The sequence below is a fragment of the Hemitrygon akajei genome, chromosome 4 (genome assembly GCF_048418815.1).
Source record: "Hemitrygon akajei chromosome 4, sHemAka1.3, whole genome shotgun sequence".
In the NCBI taxonomy this organism is placed as follows: Eukaryota; Metazoa; Chordata; class Chondrichthyes; order Myliobatiformes; family Dasyatidae; genus Hemitrygon; species Hemitrygon akajei.
The window spans coordinates 81519287-81530178 of record NC_133127.1 but is presented as its reverse complement, the minus strand read 5'-3'; the positions used below and the strand labels follow the sequence as shown (position 1 = coordinate 81530178).

Here is a 10892-nt window from a genome sequence, read left to right as displayed (position 1 = left end):
GGAAGCTCAATTCTATACTTTATACACCTATAATCTTTCAACTCCTTGCTTGACATGTATCCAACTACCTTGTCATAAAAACATTCAAGGACTCTACTTCCAGCACCTTTTGTGAATTTGAGTACCAAGATTCATAAATCCTAGCTAAACCATGTTACTCATCTGTCCCAAGTATTTTAAATAGTAACACCTGGTTCACTGACCTTTCTATGTTCCTTTGTAGCTTCCTTAGGTCCTCTTTAGGATAAACTACTTTCCTGTCTATCATTGTCTCCATAGCAGATTTATCAATCATAATTTGATCCCTTCAACCAAATAATTTCTATAAATTGTGACATGTTGAAGCCCCCGCACAAATCCACATGTTGCACTACTCCTTTTAATCTTCCCCACCAGAGACAGACCCAGTTATGGCTAGGGTCATGGAGAGATACAGCACATCAGCCCAGCCAGAACATGCCAACCAGCTAGACCAAATTTGCTGCAGTCACCCTGTATCCCTCTGAACTCTACCCTGCCAAGAAACTTTCCAAGTATTTCTTAAATAATGCTATTGTACCTGCCTCAACCTTCCTCTGACAGTTCATCCATAGGTTCACCACCCTCTATATGAAAAAGTTGCTCTATATTTAAGTCTTTTCCCTCTCACCCTAAAACTATGCTGCTAGTTTTGAATTTCATTGTGCTGGGAAAAGACTGCTACCATCCACCTTATCTATTGCTCTCATAATTTTAAACTTTCCTCTAAGGTCACCCACTCATTCTCCTATGCTCCAAGGAATTGTGATAGACACTCACTGTTCTGGGCCTGGGGGATCCTTGCCTGGTTCTTTTTTTTTTACCAAGCTCAGCTTTCTAAACACAGCAGCTAAAGATCAAAGTGTTGTTTTTGAATAAGTTAAACTTCCAACCAATGATCATTGTTGAACTTCTGGTCGTAAATGGGAGCCAGTCTTCAGTTCTCAATATAGATGACAAGGAGTAATCAGTTTGAAGTTGAAAAGACAGCTTTGCAAACAGACACAATGTCTTGAAAGCACAGGATGCTAGTTCACAGCACCTGGACTGACTTCTCAAGAAGACAATGGGTTATTTGATTTGTCTTGTTTCAAAACAGACAACACTGGCTAAATTATTTTGTTCAAAGAAGCTTGCAGACCAGGTGGAGGTTATCGTTTAGCATACATATCTTTAGACCTGAATGGGTGTGGTAAACTATGTATACCTGTCTGGACATGCCCCTCTGCTGACTGCTCCTGTGGCTCCTCCCACAGACCCCTGTATAAAGGCGATTGGGGCACTGCTCCTCCCTCAGTCTTCGACATGTTGTGCTCCCTTTTCGCTGTTAATAAAAGCCTATCGTTCACTTCCAGTCTCCTAGAGTTATTGATGGTGCATCAATTTTATTAACAGCGATTTTAAAACATGGAGAGCATTTTACGACCCAACAGATTGGATCTCGACCCTCAATCCCAGGAAGCTGGCAACGCTTTTGAACTCTGGCTAACATGCTTCAAATCGTACCTGGAGGAGATTCAAGTGACTGAGCCTGCCACGATGCATAGAGTTCTCCTCTCCACGGTCAGTCCACGAGTCTACTCCATGATCAGGGACCAACCAAGCTACCAGGGCGCGATGGACGCCCTCAAAAGACAGTACCTGCTGCTGGTGAACACCATCTACGCACTTAGCGACACGGCAGCAGTGGGCAGGAGCAGTCAGCAGCAGTCAGCAGAGGGGCGTGTCCAGACAGGTATACATAGTTTACCACATTGGGACAATTTTTAATATACTATGTTGTGGAAGTCTATATAGTATACTGTGTATCAGATGACTAGACAGCATTACATTACAGATCTGAGATGAGATGCATGCTGTACTGAGTCAGAGTTTAGAGCTAAGCAGGGAGGAGTGTAGTGTATTTAATATTTCAGTAATATTGTAAATATATTGTTTAGTTAATCATTACTTGTTGTTTACATAATTCATTACGGGTTATATGTAAAAATACATGAATGACATATGTCATTACAGTACCACATCATATGTGAGTGCCTCACTACAAGTAAAACTAAGTACATGATATCCCCAGACACCTGTGTTTTGCTTTTGATTAATTTCTAGAGTTACAAAATGTAAAACCCATAGCCCTTGATGCCTTTTCTAATCAAGAACCTATCTAATGTCTGTCATTGCATCTTGACCCTTAACCTAGTTTACCAGTACACTTATACCAGGACTACTTTGATAGTTCCCCTTATTTAAATTTAAAAGACAATACTAGCTCTGGCCTCATTCTTCTCTTCTTCAGCAAAATGTAAAATTCATATTATAGTCACCGTAACCAAGTAGTCAGGTATTAATCTGATCTCATTCCTTGTATCAGGTCTAGAATGACACAATGACCTGAAGACATTTTAGTATTCCAGATTTTTTCTCCTCAATTGGCAACTCGGTTTTTTCCCCGGGTAATCACATGGGTTTGGGCGGGATGAATAATAAAATAAAATGGGCGGCATGGTGCCCTGTTGGTTGGCACTGTTGCCTTGTGGGATTCGGTGAAAACTAGAGATAAGATTGGATCAGCCATGATCTTGTTGAATGGCGGAGCAGGCTTGAGGGGCCGATTGGCCTACTCCTGCTCCTATCTCTTATGTTCTTATGAAAACCAAGAAGACTTTCAGTTCAGTTAACGGAATAATAGAAATTACTAATTTCCACTTTAGATCAAGGCTGTTTTGGATTCTTAAACTATGACCAAATCTTCACTTACCTATAGTAAATGTTCATGGACATTTTTAAGGATTGCCCAGTTTTGGTTTTATAAAAGAACTGCAACATTTGCAGAATATAGGTAAGTAAAGATGCCTTTTCTAATCAAAAAGTTGCTGTTGTACTTGTGTAATGAAATTATTTACTTTGATTTACATTCTGCCAGTTTAGAATTCATGCACAAAGACTCCTCCTGTATTTCATTTCATTGATTTAAGTTGCAAGTAAAGATATGATTGACTTTGGAATCAACTCATTTCATGTCTGAATTGTGAACTGATATGTTTTATCGAGGATTGTAAATACAGGTTGAGTACCCCTTATCTGAAATTGCAAAATCATATCACTCTGTTTTACTGCATTCCTCAATGCACTACCATTTACCATGTATGTCCTATTTTGATTATTCCTACCAAAATGTAGCACCTCACACTTACCAGCATTAAACTCCATCTGCCATCTTTCAACCCACTCTTCTAACTGGTCTAAATCTTTCTGCAAAGCTTTGAAAACCTACTTCATTATCCACAACGCCACCTATCTTAGTATTATCTGCATACTTACTAATCCTATTTACCACCCCTTCATCCAGATTATTAATGTATATGACAAACAACATTGGACCCAGTACAGATCCCTGAGGCACACAACTAGTCTCCAGCCTCCAACCTGACAAACAGTTATCCACCACTACTCTCTGGCATCTCCCATCCAGCCACCGTTGAATCCATTGTACTACTTCAATATTAATACCTAACGATTGAACCTTCCTAACTAACTTCCGTGTGGAACCTTGAAGTCCATATAGACAACATCCACTCCTTTACCCTCATCAACTTTCCTCATAACCTCTTCAAAAAATTCAATAAGATTTGTTAAACATGACTTTCCACGCACAAATCCAAGTTGACTGTTCCTAATCAGACCCTGTCTATCTAGAAAATTATATATACCATCTCTAAGAATACTTTCCATTCACTTACAGGCCAATAATTGCTAGGTTTACTCTTAGAATCCTTTTTAAACAATGGAACAACATGAGCAATATACCAATCCTCCGGCACCATCCCCGTCTCTAATGACATTTGAAATATTTCTGTCAGAGCCCCTGCTATTTCTACACTAACTTCCCTCAAGGTCCTAGGGAATATCCTGTCAGGGTTCTGGAGACTTATCCACTTGTATATTCTTTAAAAGCGCCAGTACTTCCTCTTCTTTAATCATCATAGTTTCCATAACTACCCTACTTGTTTCCTTTACCTTACACAATTCAATATCCTTCTCCTTAGTGAATACCAAAGAAAAGAAATTGTTCAAAATCTCCCCCATCTCTTTTGGCTCTGCCAATAGCAGTCCACTTTGATTTTCTAAGGGACCAATTTTATCCCTCACTATCCTTTTGCTATTAATATAACTATAACTGTTAGTTTAAACTAACAAGTACATGAATACACACACTGAATACCTTGTGTGCACACTTGCTAGGTATCCCTGACTCTCCTGACTAGGCAAATAGCAAAGGTCTTACCTGGGCAAAGGAGCCTCCGCTGGTCAGGCATTTCTTGTAGTCCCAGTTCACTCGCCATGTGTTTCATGCTGGGTTGCTCACGCTTGAGCATCTACAATGGTTATTCTTCGAATTTACTGCTGCCAGGACACATGAAGCATCCACCTTTATATCCATTCAAATATTGCATTCCAGTGTCATTGGTCACAGGTCATGTGTCTGACCTTTAACACTTAGTTATTGGCTCTGCTCCAACCCAGCAGCCATTTATTGCCCTCTTCGCATCAAGTGATAGAGCCATAAATTATCGACTTTGTCTCAATCATCAATGAGCATGAATCACTCCAGGCAGGCACCAATCCCAATATTCACAATCCTGCATATTATATCCAACCAAAGAACATCTCACAAATAATTTCCAAATATTAAGTTATCTCCAGTCCAGCAGACTACCTGAAGAATCATTGTGTCTTCTTTAAAACATTGATCAAGCTCACAAAATGGAGAATAGCGTCTTTACAAAACAGCAGCTTCGATCCCCAAGCACGCGGCAAGAACAAAGACAATTAGTCTGTCTGCTTCCGCTGTCCTTGATTCAAATGAATTCACTGATTTGTAGACTGTCATTCTTTCTAGCCAACACATCCCAAAGAGGAAGAAGTATTTTAAAGGAAAGATGACACAACCGTGCCTAACAAGAGAAGTCAAACCAACATAAAAGCCAAAGAGAGGGCATGTAATAGAACAAAAAATAGTGTAAAGTTAGAGGATTTAGAAGATTTTAAAACCAACAGAAGACAACTAAAAAAGTCATTAAGAAGGTACAGACGGAATACTAAAGTACGTTGGCTAATAATATTAGAGAGGATACCAAAAGTTTCATCAGATACATAAAGTGTAAAAGAAAGGTGAGAGTGGATTCTTTTTGCATATTTACTTTAAAACTAATGATTGTGATCACTGGATGCAAATCGTTCCCCTACACAAACTTGTCACATGCCCTGCCTCATTTCTGAATAGCAGATCCAGTATCGCACACTCTCTCATTGGGAATTCTATGTATTGATGAAGGAAACTTTCATAAGCTCATTTGACAAACTCTATCCCATCTAGTCCTTTTACAGTATACCATTCCCAGTCAATATGTGTAAAGTTAAAATCACCTGCTACAACAACCATATGTTCCTTCCAGCAGTCTTCAATCCCTTTTCAAATTTGTTCCTCCATGACTACAGGGTGGTCTGCGTGCGAATAGAATATGTCATGATGCCACATCACATGTGAGTGCCTCACTAAAAGTCATAGTGAAGTAGACATTTTATCCTGACTCCCATGTTTTCCTTTCAATTAGTTTCTGGAGTTACGAAACATAAGTGGTAATGAGTAAGTTTTAAAATGAACATGAGATAACCATCCGTTGAAATGCAGCATGTGTTTCCTCATAAGAGGAGAGAGACGGTTGAGTTTTAAAAAAAAAAGGCAGGAAATGGACTAAATTTGCAGGTTCATAAACAATGAGTACCGGGTGATAATGGCTGGCTACATCAAAAAGATAGATAAGTTTGATTGTACAACAGATAACTGGATGATGTTTATGAACAAATAGAACAGTATTTTAAAGCAAATGAAATAGCCAATAAAAAGCAGGTGCCAGTGTTACTGAATGCAGTGGGTGCAAAAACATTCATTTTGCTTAGAAGTTTCACTGCTCCAAACTGACCAAAATAAGCTGTGCGAATATCATGAAAGTAATGCAGAAACATTTAGAACCGAGACTGTTGTTGTTTTGTAGAATGCCTTAAATTTCATAAATGAAATCGAAAAGGTGTCCATTTCAGTTTACATGACTGAATTGAAGGAATTATGTAAGCATTGTCAGCTCAGTGATGAGCGTAAAGATATACTGAGAGATTGTTTAGTTTGCAGAATCTTACAAGAAAGCATTCAAAAACAACTCCTAACTCACATTTGAAAGTGTGATTGAAATCAATGTATCAATGGAAACAGCAGAGATGCAAGTGAGTTGCAGTCAGGAATGAAAGGGAGCATGAACAAAACTGCAATGTCTAAACAGGTACCTGCCTGGCCGAACAAACTGTGTTACCATTAGGCAGTGACTCACATACACCAGGTTTAAAGGCAAAACTTGCAGAAAATGCAACAAGTCAGACACATAGGCGGACAAAAACAAATGGACTACCCCTGGAAGAGAAGAAGGACAAACAAGCCAAGTTGCAGTTTTGAAAAGAACACTAATCTGCATGCAGTTGATGAACAATCTGATAATGACGAGAGTGACCCAGGTCTGAGTAGCCTTAAGATTTCCAATGTGAAAATTAACAATAGACAAGCAATATGGCTTACACCAGAAGTGAACAGCAAATTAATTCAAATGGGATTGAACACGGGCTTGTCTGTCTCAGTCATTCCACAAAATAAGTTTCAACTAAGAACTTATACTGGAGAAAAGATAACTCCTGTGGGAATGACATTAGTAACAGTGAAGTCCTTTTGCTCTTAACATAGTTATAGAACACTTCAGATTCTCTTTCACCTTGTTTGCCAGAGCAACCTCATGTTCACATTTAGCCCTCTTGATCTCTCTTATGTTCTCTTACATTTCTTATACTCCTCAAACATCTCTTTTGATTCTAAATACCTATATCTGATATGCTCCTTTTTTTAAAGCCAGGGCTCACTTATTCATCAATGCTCCCTAAACCTGTTATCCTTGCCTTTTTACTTAAACGTTAACATACGGATTCTGTATTCTCAATATTTCACTTTTGAAGGCCTCCTACTTACCAAGCATCTCTTGGCTGAAAAACAGCCTATCCTAATCCACATCTGACAGATCCCTTCAGATGTGTCAAAATTGGCCTTTCTCCAATTTAGCATCTCAACCTGAGGACCAATTTCCATTATCTTGAAAATAATGGAATTATGATTGCTAGATCCAAACTGTTCCCTTATACATACTTCTGTCACCTGCTTGCTCTCATTCCTTAAAAAGTGATCCAGGATGGTGCTCTCTGAGACCCCTATATATTGATGAATGAAACATTCCTGAACATATTTGACAAACTATTCAATTCAGTCCTTTTGCAATATGTGCAAGGTTAAAATCATCTACTATTACAAACAGTATTTCTTGCAACTTTTGTTATCTCAACAAATTTGCTCCTCCAAATTTTGCTATTGGTAGGTCTATAATACTTCATTGCCTCCATAGACAAGCCCTCCAACAAGTCTTCATTGAGTATGGCCATATTTTCTCTGATGATTAATGCCACCCATGCCCCATTAATACCTCCCCCTTTATCATGTCTAAAGCATCAGAACTCCAGAACTCTGAGCTGCCAGTACTGGCCCTCCTGCAACAAAGTCTCATTAATGACTACATCATAATTCAACCTGCTAATCCATGCACTAGGTTCATCTGCTTTTCCTACAATATACCTTGCATTGAAATAGACACAGCTTAGAACATTAATCCCACCAACATCAAAATTTCAATTTCTTCTTTGCTTGAGGCTTAAGATAATCTTTCCCCACATTCACTCCACTTGCTGTCCTGACAAGTCAGTTCCCACCCACACCCCTTCCTCTCCCACAGCAGCTCTAGCAACCCTCCCAGCAAGGATATTGGCCCGTTTCAGGTTAAGTTGCACATTGTCCCATCTGTCCTAGTCTCCAAAAATCTGAAGCTTTCATACCTACACTACACCATCTGCTTAGCCATGTGTAAAACTGCACTATTTTCTTATTTCTGTCTCACTAGCATGTGGCATGGGTAGCAATCCTGAGATCACAATACTGGAGCTTCTGACTTTTAACATAGCACTTCACTCCCTGAAATAACCTTCTCTGCCTATGTCATTGGTACCAATGTGGAATGTGACCTTTGGCTACTGACCTTCTCACTTAAGAATGCCATAGACTCATCTGTGATGTCTCTGACCCTGGCATCTGGGAGCCAATGTACCATCCTTTATTCTCGTTCTTGTCCACGGAGCTCCATCTGTTGCCCTAACTAATTAATCCCCATCGTCTTCCCCCTGTCCTGAGCCACAGAGCCAGATAGTGTCAGACCTGACAGCTGTGACTTTCCTCTACTAGAATCACCCCCACCACTAATATCCAAAACATTACACTTCCTACTGAGAATTGCTATGGCAGTACCCTGCTCTGGCTGCCTATCCCATTTTGCCCTCGATGTTCATCCAGTTACTTGCATCCTGCAACTTACCATAGATGTAACTGCCTCCCTCTAACTCTTGCCAGTCAGTCCCTGAGTGATGAATGACTGATTACAAGTGACCTGCAAACCATCCAGCTCCCTAATGTGATCTATCTGGAGCCTGATCCACTTTTCGCAGGTGTAGACATCAGGGACTCTGGACTCCCTGACTCCTACATTCTGCTAGAGGAGCATATCACTGTCTGCCATTTCCACTGCTCTAAATTCAAAAAGAAAGAACTTACCAGAACCTCACCTTAACCTACACTGTTCACACTGAAGCCTTTTGAGCCAATGCCTCAGCTCTCCACTCCAACAAGGGCCGCTCTGCTTGATGCTTATTTCTTTTTATTGGCTCTTGCCATTTAGCTAATTACCCAATCAATTATCAACTGGTAACTTGCAGCTGTGCCTTTTTTACTGTCCTGTTACCTGGTAATGAAGATAAAGCCTCAAAACTCACCACTTTAAAAAAAATGCCATGGCTCCAACCACCTGGAACTGAACAGAGCTGTCACAATATAAAAGGCTACAATTTAGATCCATGTGGAACATGACATCACTTGATGCAAAAATTGTGCTGTAAATGTCTACAAAATAGGACTATGACAGTACGCAAAATCTGAACCATTTAATATCACTCTGTCCAGTACATGCATTAGATATTTATTTTAGAGATACACATCTTTTCTTCTACAACATTACAACAGTTGACTTTAAGAGACATTCATACACTCAGTGTGCACTTGTGACCACTGAGTGTATGTTCATGGTCTTCTGTTGCTGTAGCCCATTCACTTTAAGGTTTGACGTATTAAGTGTGCAGAGTTGCTCCTCTGCGCACCAGTGTTGTAATTCATGATTATTTGAGTTACTGTTGCCTTCCTTTCAGCTTGAGCCAGTCTGGCCATTCTCCTCTGACCTCTCTTATTAACAATATGTTTCTGACCACAGGAGATTTTTTTTGTGCACCATTCCAGATTCTGTGCAAACCAGCAGTTCCTGAGATATACAAATTACCCCAACAATCATTCCAGAGTCAAAGTCACCTAGATTGCATTTTTTCCCATTCTGATGTTTGGTTTGAACGACAACTGAACCTCTAGACATGTCTGCATGCTTTTACACAGTTTCTGTCACATGAATGGCTGATAGAACAAGCAGGTGTACTAATAAAGTGGGAACAGTGTAATTGTAATTGTTGCTTCAAATTTGTCACTAAAATATCAAAAATTATAGTCTTGATATATTATGTCATAAGAATGACAACTGATAAAATGATGTACAAGCTCCAAAATGACCGTCACTTCAACCAATAAGATAAACAATGCTGATGTTTTACAAGTGAAATAAATGCTCCTTTCCCCTAGGTAAAAGTAGACAAAATTAAATATAGTAGAAAGCACTTCGCCTAAGGTTCATCCTAAATATAACTATTCTACAGGATTTAATATATCTGGAATGGAAGGCAGATAAATTGAAATCAGCAGTAGAGAATCTTGCAAAGCATTTCAAAAAGTCATAGGGAGACATCATTCCTAAAATACTATTTTCTTAATACATACCTACTTAAAAAACTCACCAAATTCACCTAAAATATCTTTCCTGAACATTCTGTATGGAAGTTTTTTGTGATCTACTGAAACTCTACACTTATAAAGATACTATTTTTTGGAAAATAGTTTTATACAATTTAGCTCCTTAGCACAATGTTGAAATGAAAAACAATTAAAATACAATCATGGTGACTCAGCGCAGAAACCAAGTAATTTTCCACGCTTGTCCAATAAATATTCTGTATGAATACAATGGATTTTTTAAATCTGTGAGTGAAGGAAATACAAAAACTCTTCATAAAGATGTGCAATATAAATATTCCAACAAGTCACCCAGGAATGTTTCTCACTACTCTTTGAATGAGTAGAAATTACCACTGCAAATATTACACTCATTATAAATATATAATCTATAGTCAATCAGTATTTACAACAATTATAGTATTTATTCCTTTGATGAAAATGTCCTCAGAAGGATATCTGCAGCTAGTCCAGGAGTTAGATCGCCATTGATGACTTTATCTTCTAAACTGGGAATTTGATTCTTGACAGCTGGGTGATTACAGAAGTGCTCAGTGATATTCGCTTGGATCATGTTCCACATCCACACCTTTTGCTGATTTTGTCTTTTTATTTGCAAGTCACCACTCGCAACTACTGTGTTGTGGAATTCTGCTATTTTCTCCCAGAGTTCAGTAAACCCTTCTCCAAATTTTGAAGACACACGCATCACCTAAAAAAGAAAGAAAAAGCATAAACTTGGCTCACAAATGGATTGTTCTTCTAGACAGCAATGTGAATGAAAAAAAAACCAAGT

General features: G+C 38.9%; 1 protein-coding gene across 1 annotated transcript in view; it reads right to left on the bottom strand.

The window, feature by feature from the left end:
• Nucleotides 1-9680: 9680 nt before the first annotated feature.
• The window catches only part of mmaa (metabolism of cobalamin associated A), a 55261-nt gene continuing 54049 nt past the window's right edge, over nucleotides 9681-10892 (bottom strand). The window contains exon 6 of the mRNA XM_073042944.1: nucleotides 9681-10808. Within this exon, the coding sequence (XP_072899045.1) occupies nucleotides 10521-10808 (288 nt within the window). The 3' untranslated portion in view covers nucleotides 9681-10520. The remainder of the gene's footprint in view (nucleotides 10809-10892) is intronic.